The 21,335-nt window shown below is 41.7% G+C and overlaps 1 protein-coding gene across 3 annotated transcripts in view; it reads left to right on the top strand.

The window, feature by feature from the left end:
• TMEM132C (transmembrane protein 132C) overlaps positions 1 to 21,335 on the top strand; it is a 301,970-nt gene that overhangs the window by 246,032 nt on the left and 34,603 nt on the right. For all 3 annotated transcript variants that reach the window (XM_044990544.1, XM_044990546.1, XM_044990545.1), the window contains one exon: positions 16,944 to 17,087. In XM_044990544.1, the coding sequence (XP_044846479.1) occupies positions 16,944 to 17,087 (144 nt within the window). The remainder of the gene's footprint in view (positions 1 to 16,943; positions 17,088 to 21,335) is intronic.

Here is a 21,335-nt window from a genome sequence, read left to right on the forward strand (position 1 = left end):
TGTAGATTCTGATTACCCTTGCCAGATCTTCAGTCATTTCTTAATAGCAAGGGATCTCCATCTCAGGCATGCTTCTTTCTCTAATTTGAGTCATTAACTATAATGGTTGATGGTTGTTTCTTCCTTCCTTCCTTAATTTACTGTGCATTGTATCAGTCTATGACCCAGCGTCTGGGTTTTTCAGCTGATTGAGACATTGTGTAGTCGTATCTTTTTCATACAAATCTTGCTGTCAATATAAGCAACAGTGAAAACCACTGAGCTAGCTCTCTTAATTGGCCAAGAAGGTAACATTGCTTTTCTTCAGCAAGAGAACAGCCAAGACCATTCCCCATTAGAGAGAATGCTTTCCACATGAATATTTGTGGCTACCTTTACAGGAGATGCACCACTGAATGTGACACATGTCCAGGGAAGTGTCATGTGTTGGATCCCCCTTTGGCCACAATCTCATTGCACAGAAAAGGTCTTTTAAAAACAAAACAAAAAAGCCATGTCCCCATTATGCAGGAAGTGCCCTTGAAGGGTTTAATTCCCTATCATATGTCATGATTTCTTCCAATGATAATCGTAATTTCCATTATTGATAATCAGGCTGTTTACAGTCCATCATGCACTAGGGTGCAGATTTTGGAAGAGTTCCCTTGAACCTTGGTCACAAAGTGTCTGTGGATAAATCTAAAATAACAAAGATTGAATAGGTCACTAAATAAATACCACTTCATTGGCTTGATTGTCTTTTGATGTTTCTCTCTTCCCTCTATTTCATCTGCTTTTTCATCACATTATCATTATTTATTATTTGTATTATCACAGCGTGTAGGACAAGACGTTATTGTGCTAGGCATTGCAGTTTCATCAACAGCCCCATATTTGAAAGGGAGATGGATCATGTGAGCTAAGAGTCTTTTCCATCCCTATCTTCTGTGAGTCTGTGATACTGATGTTTTGAAGCATATCCATCTTTTCTTGCCTTCTAAGGAGCTGGTTCAATCAAGCCTTAAATAGTAGATTATGGTCTCTGAATCAACATAGTTTCTTTTCATTATGCTTATTTTAATATTCCCCCTGTGTTGCTGGAGTTGGAAATTGACATTGTTGGCCAAATCCCTTTCTCAATTACTTGGATGCAACTCCCATTGACCTTAGAATTGCACCCATTTACCTTATGTACATTTTCAACACTTATTATCTCTCTAATCTGGATCAGAAGGAGACAAGGTGGATGAGGTAATATCTTTAATTGGACCAACTTCTCTTAGTGAGAGAAATGAGCTTTTGAGCTATACTGAGCTCTTCCTCACATCTGAGAAGGGTAATCAGAGTGTCACAGCCAAATACAAGGAGTTAACACATACACCTCTACCTTGATATAACACTGTCCTCGGGAGCCAAAAAATCTTACCGCATTATAGGTGAAACCGTGTTATATCGAACTTGATTTGATCCCCCGGAGCGCTGCTTTACAGCGTTATAGCCGAATTCATGTTCTATTGGGTGGTGTTATATCGAGGTAGAGGTGTATTTTAAGAAACTATTTAAAATGTACTGGGCAATTAACACCTCTGCAGTCATAGGACAAAGGACAGTTAGTGTATTACAGACTGTTGTAATGAGACATAAAATCAGTGTGTCTCTTGAGTCCATGAGATTTGGGGTCTAGCAGAGTTATGAATTTAAGCTCCCAGGCTCATCATTTGAAGTGTTCTGCAGGTTTCCTTTGAGGATGAGGCTCGAGAGGTCAGCTATGGAGTGATCATTTTGTGAAAATTGTTCCCCCACATGTGATAGTATTTTTTGTCTTCCATCATTTTTCTGTGTGAGTTCATTCAGGAGTATAGTTGTCTAGTTACACTCACATACTTATTGTTGGGGCCTTGGATGCACTGGATGAGGTTCACCACATGATGTTATAGGCATGTGTAGGACCCATGGACCTTGAAAGGTGTGTTGTGGGGGGTATTGATCATTGTAGCAGGGGAGATATGGCTGCAGGTTTTGCATCTATTATGGCAGGGAATCTGGATCATGTATTCCGAGACAGGTGTTGAATATCATTTTATTCACTGTATACACTTTCCATAAAGTTGGTTAGACTGCAGGATATCGTGTTTGCACTTGAGCATTCCACCAGCATTCCCACCATCTAGGTAATTTTCTGAACAGCTCTGTTAAACTTAATCAACATATTGCTCCAAGGTGGGGTCTCATTGTTGTTCAGTTTGGCACATCATGAAACAATAGCCAAATGTCTTAAGCCAAAATATACTGTTGGCAGACACTGTTAAAACTTCCACCTAGCTCTGCCACTTGCACCTGAATCCTGACCCATTGTACACCCTCCCTGAGCAGAGGTTGCCACATGTAGTAAACAATGCTGTGGTTTTGTGATGTGGACAAAGCTCCAGGAGGGGTTAGGGGCATGCTCATGTCCTTCTCAGTTGTGACCCAAGCTAAGGTGTGAAGAACAATAATCCGTAAGAAGTCAAAGCAAAGTGTCTTTTAAGGCAGAATATTCAGTATTTTATCTATTTTAAATAGTTCCATAATTGTTTACCGTGAACTATTTGCATTTGCAGATTCTTCTTCCATGCAACAGGAAATAACTTCTCTGTCTGAAGAAAATACCCAGTGGTCTCTGAATCCTGACATCCATTTTAGTCAATGGAAAATAGACAGCTTTAGAATAATACTTGTCTTTCCAGTGAACTATACTTAATTGTATTTAGCGTCACAGCTCCTACCAACCAGAGAGCCCCCAATCTGAGATTCAGTTACTGTTACACATTTATTATGATGGGCACTTAAATAAAAGACAAAGTGTGCACATTTCTAGCTTTAAAGACAGCAAAGGAAGAAGAAATCATGCATGAAAATGTGCTGTGGGTTCCATTTCATGTCCTTATTAATTTGCATTTCCCGTCACCTACGGGGTTAGAAAAGGAGGTCCTAAGTTATTTCCTATGGACGTGATTCATTTTTTTTTTAAAAGCACTTAACACAAGTGTAATACAATGTCACATGCATGAGTGTGGATTTTTATGTCTGATTCAAAGAAAAGAGTCAAACGATTACTCAGACACAGGTGTGAGGGAGGAGTCTGGGAGCCATTGTACTTGTAAGTCAAAATTAAACAGCTGTACAGAGCATAGCTACTTTTTGTGCTATTTAGGTCACAACAGACTGACTGGCTTAGCTCAATGATCATGGTTTGTAGCTACAGATGGCTAGTAAAATTGGAGGGGAGGGGCGTTTGTTTTCCCAGAACAAATTTAGGGCTGGTTCAGCTCCAGCCATCACTTTTTGTCTGAGCCGCCAACGTTCTGGAGAATAAGAGGAGGTACTAGATAAATGGTGCTGATTTGAGTCTGTGTCTATCTGCAGTGCCATCTGGTAGACACAAGCATGATTCCCTGCTGTGCTCTTCGGGCCTGCTCAGCTGAAGAGAACTGTGGATGTGGTGTACCGAATTCCAAAGAGGAAGGGCTGGCTGCTTTGTGTTCCTCATCAGCAATGACTGCTTAAGGGGCAGTAGTGTGATGGGTTTCTTGCTCAGGAGTGTCGCTTCGATGCTGCTCAACCCCCTTTTTTGCATTCTCTTTCTTTTAGCATCAAGACACGGCCCGGACTGAGAATCAGGTGACCTGGGTGCTATTCCCAGCTTGTCTATTTAGACTGTAAGTTCTTTAGGGTAGAGGCTGTCTCTCACTACATTCATTGCTTACCCACAAGGAAATCCAGAACTCAGATGGGGCCTGTAATGTATGTCTACACAACTGCTGGGAGTGAGGGTTAACGAAATGAAGCTAGCGGGGCTCGCGCTGGTGCACTAAAAATAGCAACGTGGCTGTTTGGGCTCAAGCTGGGGCTCAGGCTCTGAAGCCCACCCCCTCTCCCCAGGCTTCAGAGCCTGAGCTCCTGCTCGAACCCAAATGTCAAAGCAACGTCTATGCTGCTATTCTTAGCACACTGGCCCGAGCCCCGCTAGCCTGAGTCTGTCAACCCGGACTGCAAGACTTGCTTCCAGAAGCTGCGGAGACATACCCGTAGATGCTGCGTGTGACAGATATGGCAATTTCCTGCCATATTTTTGGGAAATCTTGTTGTATTCAGTTCATGTACCATTGTGGGCCAGGGATTGTATACAATTCCATGGTGGAGAGTGACCTCATACCTCCAGGAACTAAGAACAGTGGAGGCCGATTAGGCAAATTCACTCAGGGTGTAACACCTCCATTGAGAGAGGCTTGCATACGCTGGTTCAAACTGGATTCTCCAGAGACCAAAAGACACAGAAAGGATTTTTGGGTAAATAGCCTGAGTTTAAATTGACTTGGGGCCTTCTTTCCGATCCAGCAAATGGGCAGCATCTTCTGTATTCAGGGGATCCCAGTCCTTAGGAAAGGATTGGAAGGACTGACATCTGCCAGCGTCCGAAGTTTGGCCTGAGGTGACCTCTAGCAAGACTTTTAGCATGTGTGTAGGTTCTTTTATTATTTTTTTTGTAATGCTTTTGCCTTAAGAATAAATGTGCTTGCTCAGAAAGAGCTGTGTAGTGATTTATAAGTGTTGGCAATTACATTGTTCATAGCCTTCAAAGAATAAGCAAAGGGCAGACATTGGCCTAGTTAGGCAGTGTGGCTTGTTGGGAATAATACAGTGTAGGCAAGGAATTGTGCAGCCTGGAAAAACCCCAGTCAGGAGAGAATTAGACATGGGTCTCTGCCCAAGATGGATGACATCTGGGAGCCAGAAGCCTAAAAGTTGTGCCCTTGCCCTGGGAGAGGGAATACAGGTGCAGTTGCCATGAACTGTGACCCTATTGTTATACAAATAATAAATACTAATACAATTAGTATCCAAGCATTGGAGTTTTTCTGGCACAAATGTTCACGGAAAGTTAGTGTCACACAGGAAGCACTAAGATACTCATCCAACAAGGAAAAGGAAACAATATCTCTTGATTCATCTGCATGTGAATGACTAAATAATCCACCACCTATTCCGAATGCTGAGTTTTGAACTGATGCAGTGAATTGCTTATAATAAATTTATTGAGCAAAATAAGTTTAGTAAAGTAGAAATAAATACTCCCAGAACAGCTAAATTAAAATAAATCATAGCCTGATCATGGAATATCCATGAGTAGAAAAACTGACAAAGCCACTGGATGAATTTTTCCTTGTGAATTATTCACTCAGCTGTAATGACTAGTAAGGTTTAGTTGCTTCACACAACGTTTCAAACGCATTGGAAACAAATGGGGTGAGAGTCAGATATCCTTCCTGTAATGAATCTGCGAGTAATTGATCCATTGCTACAGGCTGTCTTATCTGCTAGGATAATTGCTGTATCCATAAACCTTAGGGAGAAAGTATTTGATCAACTACAGTTTGAGGCAATATGTTTCCTAGTTTCTGTTTTGCAGCATTTTATTCTTTGTTGTAACACAAGCGGTTTATTGCATAGTCCTCCAATGGCAAGTATGTTACTGACAGAATTTATGCATGGGGTCAGTATGTAACTGATTTGGCCATTTCCTGTAATAGCTGTGAAAAACCTTATTGAATGAAGCTTGTCTCTTTGGAGTCCATTGTATGAATGGCAAAGGTTATGTATTATTATGAGTCCTGGGAAGCATTGTGAACTTCAGAGGACTGTATTCACCAATGGGCCGGACAAGAATGGACTTTTGGACAAATGGTGTCAAGTGGTTTGCTGGAGGAATCTCTAGAGGGGAAGGTGAATCCAATTTCCACCTCTGCTTATGCAAAAATCCAGCCTCTTGAGGCTACACCCTGAGGAGGGCACCTGATTACCTGGACCCAGAATCTGAAGATCAAAGGCCCAAGCTACATAAAGGAAGGACTAACCCATTCATGGGGGTGCTTGTTCTATGCTAAAGCTGTTGTGAACTTGTAACCACAGGAAAACCCCTTGGGGTAGGGTTTGAAGGACTGACGCCTACCAGAGCCCCTGCTGGAGTTGGAAGGGTGATCTCTGGTAAAATGATCAGTGTTTGTTTAGCTTCTTTTTTTAGATGTTTTCTCTGTAATACTTTAACCTGCAGAATAAATGGATTGGTTAGAAAGAGCTGTGATGTGACTTGTAACTGAGAGCAGAAAAGAAAACAAACCACAGATGCTGGCCTGGTTCAGGCAGCCTGGCTTACTGGGAATATCACAGTGTAGGCAGGAAAGTGTGTAGCCTGGAAAAACCCCTGTCAGGAGGGAGAGAAACATGGGTCTCTGCCCAAGAGAGTCCATGGCTGGGGAGCAAAAAACCTGAGAGGAGCTGCCCTTGCTGGACCAGAGGGGAAGTACAGATGCAGTTGTGGCATAGTGCATACCAGTAAGACCAATTTTTGTAATTAAAGGCACATGAAAAAATATTTGAAGTCCTGATCCTGCAATGAGCAATCCTGGAGCACACGGCTATACCTGCACAGAAGTGAGCGGGCCTCCACACGGAACTTACTGCAGGATCTAGCCGTTAGGAGTGATATTACCTGTAACATATTCTTTGCCACATGCTGAGACCTCTGTAATTGTAATTATGTAGCGAACTGTAACCAAGTCAAAACCAATTAAAGATGTACATGAAGGGTTTTATTTAGTTATTTCTATTCCATTGTTAGACAGGGAGACGTCGAATTTCGATGCATCATATAATTGAATTTTAGCAATACAGTCTTGATATTGTACATCAAAGGAATCATTTGTTGTGTTCCCTTTCTGCAGATTCAGATGTTAATAGGGTGGCTTCACTTCAAAGAAGCCATGAGCTAGACATCAAGGATTTTAAAGATAGCTGCAGGCGTCTGTATCGCGTAGTGTAGCACACTTTTCCCTTCTGCTGTCTGTACAGTTAAGTTTGTCAGGGCTGCAGAATCCTACTGATTGAGTGTTTTTAAAAATACACAACGAGGGAGGGAAAGCAAATGATCTGTCACTAATGAGGGGTCACTAATTAAGATTTGCCTCTCCTAGAAGACTGTAAACTGAGAAATGATAATTGATTCTGGGAGAATTGTAGATTCAGAACACTGAGTTTGCTTTCTCAAAAGGTTCTCAGCTCTTGGTTGCGAGTTACATTGTTCACAAAAACTAAATTATGCACTGAATTCAAACCAGGTGAAAAGAGAATTAAAAGGTGTAAAAGTTTGATGATACACTCGGAGCTTTGCAGAAATCAGTGGGTTGATTCGGGGGAAACTACTTCTAACTGGACATTGGCTTTAGCAGGGAGTGTGGTTAGAGCAGGGGAAAGTGTCAGGACTCCTGGGTTCTCTTTTCAGCAGAGCCACTCACTGACTTGCAATGTGGCCTTGTGCAGGCTGTATCCCAGTTCACTCACCTAGAAAATGTCTATAATTATAATATCTTTATCTGCAATGTGTCATAGGTGCCTGAGAGTTAAATTTGCAAAGAAAAGGCCCAGTGCTTTCATTAATTGCGTGAGTACCCTGGAAACAGCTAGTTCACAGTGGGCATGCTCAGAGGATTAAGTACCAGATCCAGCAGAGAACTTGAAGGTTCTACTCACATGTGTAAAGTTATGTAAATACGTACGTTCTGTGTTGGTCAAGAACAGCAACTCCAGTGCTAACATTACATTGTCTCATTTGCATAGTCCCACCTACGCTCTAGCTTAATATCTGTCCTTCCACAGTATTGCCAGCCCCAAGTGTTCAAAAACCATGAGTCAAGTCCACCCAAAATCACAAAACTGGCGTGTGCGTGTGTGAGTGTGTGTAAATGCCAGTGGATATTTTTATTTGCTTTCTGTTTTTTGAGCTTTTGGGTTTGTATTTTCAAGCCTTCCTCCTGAGTGCCAGACACTTAGCTTTCCTTAACAACAAAACAAAACAAAAATAGGTTCTTGCATAATCATATGACTCCAGGGGTTGGAGTTTTAAGAAAAATCATAACTCTTGATAAAATTGCAAGAATTGGCAGCACTGAACATGAGAACATAAGAACGGCCGTACTGGGTCAGACCAAAGGTCCATCCAGCCCAGTGTCCTGTCTGCCGACAGCGGCCAATGCCAGGTGCCCCAGAGGGAGTGACCCTAACAGGTAATGATCAAGTGATCTCTCTCCTGCCATCCATCTCCATCCTCTGACAAACAGAGGCTAGGGACACCATTCCTTACACATCCTGGCTAATAGCCATTAATGGACTTAACCTCCATGAATTTATCTAGTTCTCTTTAAAACCCTGTTATAGTCCTAGCCTTCACAACCTCTTCAGGCAAGGAGTTCCACAGGTTGACTGTGCGCTGTGTGAAGAAGAACTTCTTTTTATTTGTTTTAAACCTGCTGTCCATTAATTTCATTTGGTGGCCCCTAGTTCTTATATTATGGGAACAAGTAAATAACTTTTCCTTATTCACTTTCTCCACACCACTCATGATTTTATATACCTCTATCATATCCCCCTTTAGTCTTCTCTTTTCCAAGTTGAATGTTTCCTGCTTATGTTATTTACTGCAGGTATCTTATAAAAATTTGCTGTCTTTATTTCACACCCTTCTTCCATTCTCATTCTTCCTAAAGAAATGAAACCCACAAACACTTAACCCACAGCGATCAAGCTGTCCAAGCCAACATAATGCGAGTTGGGGACTGAACAACGTTAATGCTCTCCTCTAGGTCTTCCTATGGGTATTGTCTTATCTCTGTTTGTCCTAAGAACTGTAAACTCTTCAGGGCAGGTACTGGCCTTAATTTTTGTGTCTTGTATGGTGCTGACCACTTAGCAAAGATTTAGAACATGCTTCACTGGATGGTTGTGTGTCTACATGGATTAATGTTCATAAGAAACGTTGATATCCTTTGCTCAAAAGGCGCTGCAGCAAGATCTTGTCCGTACTGCTGTTCCAGTAAGAAAAGTGATTGTAAATATTGCATGTTTTCCAAATAGATCAGTTTTCTAGGTTCACGCTGAATCTCCTCTCTGACCATACTGCCTAGAATAAGATTTTAATTACTCTTTCCTCCTCTCGGCACTACAGATCTAGTGTAGCTATGGGAGAGTGAGCTGGATTCTATTCTAGACCCACATTTGGTGTTGGATGGTATTCAACAAGGGGGCTACCTTTCTTGAATTCCTCATCCCTTTTACAATCATACTACAAGATATGAAGGAAAAGCCCAAATGGTTATAAACTGACGGGCAGAGTAGAGCGGGCCTGTTATCTGTTCAATATGTAATACTGTAATCAAGTGAGGCAAAACAATGGGACAAAATTCAACCAACAAGCATTGCAGGCGCTTACCCCTGGGTTGAACTTGCGCCAGTGTGCTCATCAGAAATGATACAAACTCCTTTCCTTAGAAACCTTTCCTCTATCATTTTTAAGTGTGAGCTAAGAATTCAAATCCTGAATATCAGCTCCCCATCCCCTCATATACATAAGGTCTGTGAATGTGGAGTGTCAAAGAACCCAGTTGGCTGAAAGCTAGATGTATAGTTTATTTTTAATCCTGGGATTATGTAGATAAACAGAATCTGCCGCCTAATCGCGTCAGTTTGTTAATCAGTTGTAATCTCAGTAGCATTAATAACGCAAATCTGCAAGCATCATGTCAAGCAGGCTCACAAGTCAGCATAACAATTGTCTGCAGTGCAGTGACATACTCTGCATTATTTTAACTACAATGCCATGGAAATTTGTGATGCATAATCTAGTATTCATCAGAACAATATTTATGGTATTTGAAACTAGCATGTGTGCAGCTGACACATTTTTGTGTCTCTTCTATCTCCATCTTCCTCCCTTGTAGCTACAGTATATTGCCAGAGTGGTGTTGCTAATCGGGGCATCATGTGTAAGGAATAGTGGAAGCACAGCACTGGCCTAGATTTTCTCTACATTTCCAGCATCTCCACCCATTCAAGTGCTTCTCAGCAATGCATAGATGCTTGTTTCTTTCTTCCTTTTACCATAGTTCAAATACTTTCCTAGTCCTAAAGTCATTATACTTGAAGACCCTTCTCCCACAAAGTCTGGCAAGGAACTTTCCTTCTAAATGAAACCACCACCAGTGCATCTGTGTACCCTCCCCAAGCATGCAACACACAGTTTTCAAATTCAAGACTGTCTGCGTGCAGGGAGAAACCTTAATTGCTAAGCTATGATTAACATCATGCTATGTAGTTCCACTTATAGAATTTTCAAACTGTAAACAGGACCATTCTCATGACCTTAGGCTCCAGTGGATTTCTCTTGATAACACCATCTAATCGGATTTAGAGTTTAATTAAACAGCTGTCACTTTGCTTCCTCATTCTGCCGCGATTTAATGTTGAATTAGTTCCTAAATTAGTCAAGCTTGAATGCTTGCCTTCTTACAATTGAGAGGTTGGATGAACATAGGGATTGCTCTTCAGCTAAATCCAAGCAACTAAGGGCCATATTCTCTACTCTGGTCTTTGCACAGAGGTCCCACAGGCATCACTGGACTTTCTAGGATTGGAACAAAGGTGCCGGATTTCTGGAGAGTTTACTATATTGGTGCCTACCTTTGAGGAATATGCAGCAAATCAAATGTGAGCACATGCAGACCTCTCTACTCTGGCTATAAGAAAGCACATCTTTTCCCTGAATACCAGCTCTGCTGAATTTCCCATGAGACTGAACACTAGGGCCAGGGGTGGGAGGAAAAATTCTGACCTAAGTTACCTCACATGCAGTTAGTTGAGAGTTACACTGGGGTAACTTAGATCAGGATCTGCCCAAAGGTCTCTGCTAGTCTGTATTCTGTCGGTAGCGTTGGCTTGGAGTCTAAAAACCTCACATATTATTGAGAAGCAGAGAATTTGGACTTGCCATACTATCAGTAATATTTACATCCAATTCTTTATTCCAGCCCTACTGCACTCCGCTTCCTGCATACTCGAGTGTAAATGTTGGGGCCTGATTCAGATCTCACACTGTTTTAATACCATTGTGACGCCAACAAAGTAACTCCTGATTTACCCCTGTTGCAAGTGAGATTTGAATCGGGGCCCAGATCCTCAGAGGTATTTGGGCATGAGGTCAGGGTGCATGTGCCTAGCATGTAAATTCCTGCCTCTTCATTATTTGCACACACAGAGGAATTTCAGAGGGGAATTTCATTGACTTCCAAGGGAGTTGTGTCTATGCAAAGAAGGCAGGAGGGTGAGTATACCTTCCTTCCAGTTGTTCTTGTGTGATATAATGTACCATTTCCAGCCTTTGGGCTTCTTAATTGCATCATCTTTCAGCTAAACAAAGGAAACAAACGAATCTTGAGTCTTCTCTCTGCCCTAGCGTGATTGGTTGCACTTGAGTCACAACTAATTAAGTGCTTGTCTAAAAGAGCTAAGACAGCTGTCTAGGTCCCCTATCTGCTTCATCTGTCTCTATGGGGGCGCAATACAATGGATGTTGCATAAGTCCTAAAGATTCCATAACATACTTCTATGTAACTATCAGTAGATGGGCTTTTTTTCCCTATTTCCTTGCATCACTATGACCTCAGGCCGTATGCTGAGGTCATGGACGTGACTTTAGGATTATATCGAAGGAGATACCATTCTATGCCTTTTCTGCCTCTCGGGGCAGAGTCGGATGGTTTGGTCCTTTTGTAAAGGTGTTGGGTACCCAGAGAGCAAAAAAAATCTGTAGTTTGACCTAGAATGTTGTATGATACATTTTTCAGGCTGGGAATGGGCAGATTTTTTGTGGGTAATAAAAAAAACTAGGTTGCAGCTGAAACATAACAATTAATTTTTAAAATAATTTCTCCAGTGCCAGAGTAAATCAGCTGTTTTTATGTGCTTCTCCCAGTAAGGACATTAATCTTACCAGAGAAAGACAGTGGGTGAGGTAATATATTTTACTGGACCAACCTCTGTTGGTGAAAGAAAAGTTGGTACCTACCTTGTCTTTCTGACATCCTGGGACTGACACAGCTACAACACGGCATTAATCTTATCAGGCTAGTAGAGAAACAAACGTGAAAACATTCCTTAATATTTCTGTCTATCTGAAATATGTATAAATGATAATTAGGTTCCCCCTCATATATTGGAAAAGTCCTATTGTGTTCATGTGTGGCAGGAAGACATCTCCCAATCAGAAGCTTGTAGGTTTTCCCCTTCTTCATACCAAATGATTGGCTTTGTGGTTGCATTGTTGGAATCATGCCCCCTGGTGCTAGCAGAGTTATAAAGCCAGCTTCAGATCTGCAAAGCCAACTAGAAGAACTAGCCACAGCTACTCCTGTTAATTTCAGTGGGAACAGAACAGCTAGCTCCCCGACTTTGCTTTGGAAATCACAACTTGGGGTGTTTTGGTTTTTTAGGGGATCATAATAAATTTATAACAACCTCATTCCAGGTTGAATATTGGTGCCTGCTCAGGATTCATCCTATTTCTTTTCTTATCTTATTTTTTACTTCGCATTAGTTTGTCCATTTTTTAAAAATAAACAGGAAGCAACTACAAACACAGTTCAGAAATAGTTTTGGTCCTTTCACAACTCAAAATAGATTTGATTTAAAAAGGAAAACTTTAATGGCTGCTTGCACAGAAGTAGACTAGTTCTTGGGGGATTTTAAAACTTAAAGAAAAGGAAAAGGTCCAAGATATTGTGATTGTTCAAATTACCTACATCTTATATTGGTTCTCAGTCTTTCATAAGGTTTCTTAGTAACCTGTGTGTATCCACAGCATAGCGTGCAAACTAAAAGCATATTGCTTTTATAAAAAGTTTTCTATCCCTATTCAAAGTGTAAGTAGGTAGCCTTATTACGGCAGATATCGAAAGTAGTGAGAGTCGTTGTTTCTAATGTCACCCAACGTGATCTCAAAGGTCCAACTTCTGCTCCACCATTAACTTGTACTGATGACTGATGAATAATTCAGGCTGCTGCAATAACAAGATGCAATCTGGTGGAGTTTGGAAACTCAATTTCCAGGCTTTGATGGATTTTGAATCAGACCCTGAGAGCTCTTTAAACACATTGTTAAATTAGACCATTATAAAACACTTTTCTCCGCTGAGTGGCCAATCTTTTTATTTCAGCCATGTTTGTTTCTCTCTCTCTCTCTCTCTGAGGTTTGGTTCAGCTTTTTGAGGTACCTTTGTATCCACATCTTCTTTGTCTTTTTCTTTACAGTTTGCTGCCTGACAGCCTGTGCCAGGATGTGTGGATTGTGGGCCCGTTTCTATTACACTGCCAAGGCCTTTCATTGAATAGAGGGACCATAAAGGGGACGGAAACATCCCCCTGGGAATACTCTCTGTGCAGGGATCTTCTCTCCTGGCATCCTGGCTCTGCACCAGCCCTACTCCTGGCCCCCAGCGCAGGAGGTGTGTTGTGAGGAAGAGCAGGAGTTGGGACAAAGGTGGGGAGGAGGCCTGGCCAGAATGCGCAGTGCTACCACTAGTCTCTGCTTCCCAGGGCCCGTCGTGAACTGTGGGAAGCAGAACATCAGTTAGTGCTGTGACTGATACTGAAGCAAGCCCTTAGCTGCCTCAGAATACAGGGCGTACAAAGGTGTCTTCAAGCCACCTTTGCCCCTTCTCCACCACTCCAGCGCCAAGCACATGGGCAAAAGAAGTGAGAATCATGCCCCCGTCTTTATTTAAGCCTACAATTGTGTGTACAACAACCCCTGCATAGCATATTGCGCTTGGAGGCTGAAGGATGGGAGTGACGGCAGCTTTTAATTTGCTTAAGCAGTATGTGGTAATTTATTCACATATACTTAAACAGTTCCTGTACTGTACGGCAGTGATGAGTCGTGACTGATTTAATTGGAGATGAAGTGTGAAGGGTTTCCATCCTTGTTTTGATGGACCAGATGCCATGGTACCATAGCTCCTGATTCCCTACTAATATCAAGGATCTCTAATCAGACTAATGGTATTAGCTATTAGTGAATCTGTCTAATACATTTCTATTTCCTTTGTGCACATCATGCGCTGAGTGTTCCTGAAGCTGATGCTGGCCCGTGGAAAAAAAAAAAAAAAACTTAAAACTTCAATGAGCCTCTTTCATGACAAACTGCATCTTTGATTTTTGATATTTTTTCTTGCAGATGCAGCCCCTGAAGTAATTAATCAAACTAAATGCATTCAAATGCGTTCGGTTTCCCTTAATGAAACCATTAGCGGAGGGCAGGAGAGAGAGGTATCATAATTGCTCATAATGTGCCGGTAGTCAAATTTTGCACCTCTTCTGTCCAGAAAGGTCTTGGGGAATTTCAGCAGGTTTTATAACCTTTGTCAGGGTATCTCTACATCAGTCCCACTTATGCATCATATCCCTCTATAATGATCCACTGGAAAGAGATAAACAGAAATGATGGATTGTTAAACAACTGGCCCATCAACTCTGTGCTATATAACAGAGAAAATAGGACCATCATTTGTATTGGCTCTCTAGGCTTTTGCCTTCTAAAGGCACAGATCATTTTCTTTTGTCCAGTAAAGTAAAAGCATCTGATTTGCGGGTGGGTGACCCAGAAGAGGCTTGGGCAGGGCTTAAATGCTCAAAGCGTATTTCCTGGGGCTCGAGACATCAGCCCTGCAGGTTTAAAAATATTTACTGGAGCCCTGCTCCATATTGCTCCAGCTGAATTTAAGCCATGGGCTTGGGTCTGGTCAAGGCAGGAGACCAGATTTGAGGGATGTAATGGTATCATCTGTTATGGGAAATCCATTGTTTTGGTCCAGGTTCAGAGTTTAGCTGCAATGTGAAGCAAGCCCCTGATCTTGGTAAAGCTGATGCTGTTCTATCACACTTTCAGCATTTTCATCATCATCCTGTTGTGATACCAGTTTAGATGAGCAGCTGGCTTTCTCCTCCTGGTGATACAGGGATAGGGTCCCAGTGCTTGGGGATCTTAGATTTGTCATCCAAGGTCAGATCAATAGCTTGTGGTCTTATCCCCACTGAACACCATTGATATCCTCACCTCCAACTTCCTATTTCTTGTTGTTCATTTTATCTTATTCTACTGATTACCTACTACTGCGTGCTTGAACAGGACTGCATTCAGCCCTGGAGTAAGCAATAATGATTCCCATTCAAATCATTGTGAGTTACACCTCTAGTTGCATTCAATTATATGCAGTACCCGGCTGATGTTACACATGCTTCATCTCCTCATATGTTCACACCTTTTCTTGTTTTGTTCCTTTGTTCTAATGGCCTGGCGTTTGGTAGGCTACCATTGGATGAAAACATTGATAAATCCCAAGCCACACAGTATGTTTAACGCTTGAAACTGTGCTTCTGTTTATGAGAGGTCTCTTATTCTGAGCCTGTCTCTTTAAATTAGATTTCCCCATCAGTAATTCACTCTAGTAGTTCAAGACAAACTTGATCAGAATAGAATCATTTCAGAGCAGACCGGCGATAGCCTGAAAAGATGCTCTGTCACTTCCACAAGCTCTCTCACTCCTCCTTCACCCTCAAGTCCTTCGTTCACACAGTTTAATGTTCTCAGGCACAAAAAATAAGTAAAGGCGTTAAGAGACTGAGCAAAAGACTCATTTCCAAGGACATATGATGCTAGCAATATCAAAAGAGACAGCAAAAGGTGTAGTGCATTTGGGTTTTGAAGTGGCTAGCTGGGTTATTCTGTGCACATGGAGCTGGAATCCCGCAGGAGGAAAGGTGATTTTTTTAAAATTATTATTTCTTATTAAACTATTAGAGAATTTTTTGAGGAATTCACTTATTTTGTTTGTGAGTGTGCTTAAATGTCTGGCTGTCCAAAAGTACCAATATATGGAACACGCTATGGGGCAAGATGTTCAAAAGTTAGGGTCTTAAGGCCGTGTGTTTAACAAAAGTGGCCTGATTTTCAAAAGTGTCAAGTACCTATCAGAATCAGTGGGATATGGTGGGTGCTCTCTTCCTGTTAAATCAGGCTTCAGAAATCTAGGTGCCTAAGTAGGGACTGAGGGTATGTCTACACTACGAAAGTAGGTCGAATTTATAGAAGTCGATTTTTTTTAGAAATCTATTTTATACAGTCGATTGTGTGTGTCCCCACTTAAGACCATTAAGTTGGCAGAGTGCGTCCACAGTACCGAAGCTAGCGTCGACTTTCTGAGCATTGCACTGTGGTAGCTATCCCATAGTTCTCGCCATCTCTGCCGCCCATTGGAATTCTGGGTTTAAAAGGCTGCATAAAGACTTGAAATTCTATCTAGAAGTCAGACTTGGGATGGAATCACTTGAAAAATGAAACCGCTGTTAGCTGTGTTGAAGATGGATTAAAAGGTTTTTACCCTTTCAGATCTGATTTCAGGCTTTCAGGTTTCCTTCTTATTTTCCCCATGGTTCACTAATGCCTGCTGGATTCCTTACGTTGTTTTACAGCTTAGTAGTGTCATCAGCCATATCAAAAGAAACAAAATCCTCCTGAAAAGTTCAGCTCCAGATACTAGACCCCATCTCTGCAAAGGGCCTGTATCCAAATACCATCATCCTGAACTGTGGCTCCGACCCATCTCAATAAATAGCCCTGACATCCAGTTTTAGTAAATAGTGGGGCTCATATCTAGCAGTAAGCATTTGGACCCTTAATTATGTTGCCTGTAATATGGGTAGAAAGCAGAAGCTGCCCTGGAAGCAGAGCCTTTCTGGGGTGAATTAAACTGCAAAGATTTTGTTTTATATATTAGAGTGTACAGTTAAGGTCAGTGGGCTCTCAGTGTGCATACAAGAGTTTGTCTCATGCAGAGAATATAAGTTTGGATTTACTATATTTGAATAGGTTGTTTTCTAGTTGGAGAGAATGAGCTCAGATCCTCAGCTGGTGATAACTGGCTTGTCTCCGTGGCCTTACACCAGCTGAAGAGCGGGCTCTGGGTTCTTAGGAATCTCTCTAACCTCCCTATGGTTTCATCCCAGAAATGCTCTAACAGTGCTGTGCTTGGTTTTGTGTGCAGGACACAGAAATTCTGAACACTGCAATTCTCACGGGGAAGACAGTTGCAGTGCCCATCAAAGTGGTTTCCATTGAGGAGAACAACGCCGTGACGGACATTTCGGAATCGGTGGAGTGCAAGTCCTCTGATGAGGATGTTGTCAAAGTAAGTTCCCCTTATGTGCTTGCTTCCCAGTACTTCTGCCTTTCTATACAGAGATGGGGAAGGGGAAGCAGAGCCCTGGACTGACCAATAAACCTGGCCCTGTGAGTTAGTTGTTCCCAGGCTTCAAATGGATAAGAAGGTGGTATGTAAAGGCACAGACGGGAACTAGGTTCCTCAGTGAAGACATTGTTGACTTTTAGTGGAAGCTGAGCATCTAACTCCCATTTGTGCCTTTGAAAATCTCTCCCTTTTGGGTACGTTTACTCTGCAAAAAAACGGCCAACGGCACCAAGTCTCAGAGCCTGGGTCAACCAACTGAGCTCACAGGTCTCGCTCTACTGGGCTAAAAATAGCAATGTAGATGTTCGGGCTTAGGCGGGAGCCCAGAGTCTGAAACCCTCTCCCCCAGCCTGAGCCCAAACGTCGACGTGCTGTTGTTAAGCCCGTACACTGAGCCCTGCGAGGTAGTCAAGTGACGCAGACGCTGAGACACGCTGCTGTGGATAGCAATAGATACAATAGTAACATCTTGGTAACAGCCTCACATAATTGTGTTGGTGTGTGAACCCCTTTGTTGGTATGTGAATTCCTGGGTTGGTATGTTAGCTCCTTTACCCTTGTGCAGAGAGCAAACGCAAGGCTTGTGCACCATTTTTAAGTCCCATATAAGCCCTCAAAATAGGGCTTAAGTAGTGCATAGTCCTTGTGCAGGGGTGAATTTATCCTTAGTGCATAAATTGTAAACTCCTTGGATCAGGGATTGTCATGTATTATAGGATTGTCTAGCACCGAGCATCAGAAGCCCAACCTTTAAGCACTACTGCAATATAAATGTTGTATAATATGGCATTGATCCCATTAGGCCTACGATATGCATCTAGCAAGGCAGCACCTGTGCAGCCACAAGGATTTGCAACAGATTTATTCAGATCATTGGTGTCTTATTAAAGCACAAGAACCCCTGTGTCCTTGCAGCATCCTACACTCAAGAGCTCACAATGGTGTGGTGGGATTAGTGTAGAAGTCTTTATTACAGCCACATAAACACTGTCCCCGATTAATTTATTGTGATTACCTTCATTAGAATAAGTATGAAATTAGTTAATTCTTTAATGAATAATCATTGACACAGTTTGCCATCTTCAAACCAAGGAGACAGAGAGAAAAGAAACCAGGTGGGCTCAGAAACTTAGTCACTCTTTGAAATAATGGACTGAGGACAGCAGCAGGAGGCCTTTATGCAGATGTTCTTGTGCCTCCAATGGATCCCTGGGATCTGTATAGCTAAGGGATCCAGTGGGCTTGGGGGAAGAAGGCTGTTGCCTGTAGAAGAAACAGAATCACACAGAAGTTGTTGTTCATCCTCACCAGATGATGTCCATATTTGCAATGACAGTAGAGTGGCCAAAAATATATTAAAAACCCAGAGTAATTATTTGATGGGTTGAAGAAAATATCTGATCAAAAATTGAAAGAAAAAACAAACTCTCCTACCCAAAGAGAGCCCCCTTCAGACTATTTAATATCAGTGTTTCTTGAGCTATTGCAATTCTCAAAGCATTTGATGATCTGGAATGTTGTCTTGAAGTGTTAGGTCCTATTAGCATTTCGAGCTCTACTCTTAGGCCTGGTCTAAAACTGGTCTAAAACTTGGGTCACCCTAGCTATGTCACTCAGGGCTGTGAAAAATTCACATCCCTGAACGACATAAATTAGCTGACCTAGGTTGATGGACCTAACTACCACTTCTCAAGGGTGTGGCTTTACTACAATGGCAGAAAAACCTCTTATGTCTCTATAGTTAAGTGTCTATGCCACAGCAGTAGCATTTGTAGTGTAGACATACCCACAGGCCTTTTCCCAAAGACTTTTGTTTCTACAACAAGCATTTTCCAAGAGGAGGCTTTCTGCATTAGTTCAGTTTTTTAGGTGGGTTCTAAAAGCCCATCTTTCTAACCACTCTGAGGTTAAAGTGAAATAAAAAACTGGAAACGAGCGCTCAGATATTCGTTGGAGTTGAATGGAGGAATTTTTGAGATGTAATTTCTTCCTCTGATAAAATGTTCTGAAATGATTCAGATTAGTAGAGAAGCTGTTGTTACTTTCAGAAAAATATGCAGTGCACCTGAGAGGATGCATCTATCACTTGCAAATGTTAACTGCTATAAATAACAGGACCATAGGACTGGAAGGGACCTCCTGGGTCATCGAGTCCAGTCCCCTGCTATCACAGGCAACCCTCTTATATAATCCCATTCATTAATTTATCAAGCTCCATTTTACAACTAGTTAGGTTGTTTTTTCCCACTACTCTTACTGAAAGGCTGTTCCAGAATGTCACTCCTCTGATGGTTAAAATCTTTCTTCTACTTTTCACCCTAAATTTATTCACAGCCAGTCTATTCTTGTGCCAACCTTGTCTCTTAGTTCAAATAACTCTTCTCCCTGATATGTTTATACAGAGCAACTATATCCCTTCTCAGCCTTCATTTTGCTAGACTCTTTTAACCTACTCTTATAAGATAGACCTTCCATTCCCCTGATTATTCTAGAGCTCTTCTCTGCACCTTATTCCAGTGTGAATTCATATTTCTTGAACACAGGTGACCAGAATTATACAGGATATTCCATTTGAGATCTCACCGGTGCCTTGAATAATGACATTAATGCTGGAAATATCTCGCCTGATACATCCTAGGATCACATTTGCCTTTTTCATGGTAGCACCACATTGGTGGCTCATAGTCATTCTCCGATAGACCTGGCTGAATTGGTCATTCTCCTCCTCTGTCATTTCAATTCATGTTATTAGTCCCTAAATGCATGACCTTGCCCTTCATACAGCCCATTTCTGTTACTCCCATCTTCAAGGTCCTGCATAATTTTCTGTTTCCCTATGTCTGGAGGATACGTCCCAACTTTGTGTCATCAGCAAATTTCATTAGCGCACGACTATGTTTTGTGCAAGGTAGGTTGGTTCCAAGACCAATCCTTGAGGAACTCTACCACAGGTTGAACCTCTCTAGTCCGTCACCCTGGGGACCTGACCAGTGCCGAACCAGAGAATTTGCCGAACCACGGGAGGTCAATATTGTCGCGAGCGGGTCTCTTTATTTTTATCTCGCTGAGGTGAATAAACTGAATGACACTTACAACACCACCTATCCAAGGCTTACCGGCTCTCTTCTTAACAAAGTGTTAGTGTTGTTACACAATTTTACTGTATTGGCATAAGGAAATAAGTAGATAAAGCATAAAAAACATAAAATCATGCCAGACCATGGATGTTGCCAGACCAGAAAGTGCCAGACTAGAGTAATGTCCCTTAAGCTTAATAGTTCTCCTTTTAGATTAACACATTCTCATCTCCCTTTTAACCAGTTTCGCCTCCATTTTACAGTTCCTGTACTAATCCCCATCATCTCCATCTTTAATAATAAAGCTAGTTTAAAAAAAAATTGCAGTGAAAAATTCTGAAGAAAAAGTTTTCATCTAAAATGTTTCTTTTAAAACGCTCCAGCTTTCATTGGAAATTCTGAAGAATTGCGTTCTACTTTATATCAAACTTTTTGCTTTGATTCAGTTTTCAAAAACCAACCCAAAATGAAAAATGCAGTTGAAAACTGAACAAAAATATTTTGAAATTTCCCATCCATTTGCTACCAAATAAATCAGTGTTGTTTTCCTGTGAAAAATTTCATTTTGGATTTTTTCATCAAGCACAGTCTTAGAATTGAAAAATTTGGCTCTAATAAATAACAGACTCCCATGGTTACTGGTAAAGGAAAGTGGTATCTTCAATAAGGGTGGTGTGCGTGCGTGCAAAGTTCATACTGATCGGAAATTTCTTGTTTTTTCTGAGGAGCTCTGTATTGTTTTAAATTCTATCCTATTCGGAGAGGGGAGGGGGGGAGGGAAGGGAGCAATCCAAATAAAGGCCAAGCCTATGGGTATTGAACGGCCACTCCCCTATGCTTATTCTGTTTGCTCCAACCCCTCCCACCCTCTCCCTTCCTTAGTCTTTCCAGCTCATCACCCTAACATAACCCCAAGGAAAGGATTTAAATAACAAAGATAAAATAAAATACAATTGTAGAACTAACATGACTTTTGCAGCCATTACATTGTTTGCTCCGCTTGTTTGTTCTTTCCCTTTCCTCTACTCTGTGTCTGACTAGCCCAGAAGTAGGCAACCTATGGCGCGCGAGCTGATTTTCAGTGGCACTCGCACTGCCCGGGTCCTGGCCA

This window comes from Mauremys mutica, chromosome 16 (genome assembly GCF_020497125.1).
Source record: "Mauremys mutica isolate MM-2020 ecotype Southern chromosome 16, ASM2049712v1, whole genome shotgun sequence".
Taxonomy (NCBI): Eukaryota; Metazoa; Chordata; order Testudines; family Geoemydidae; genus Mauremys; species Mauremys mutica.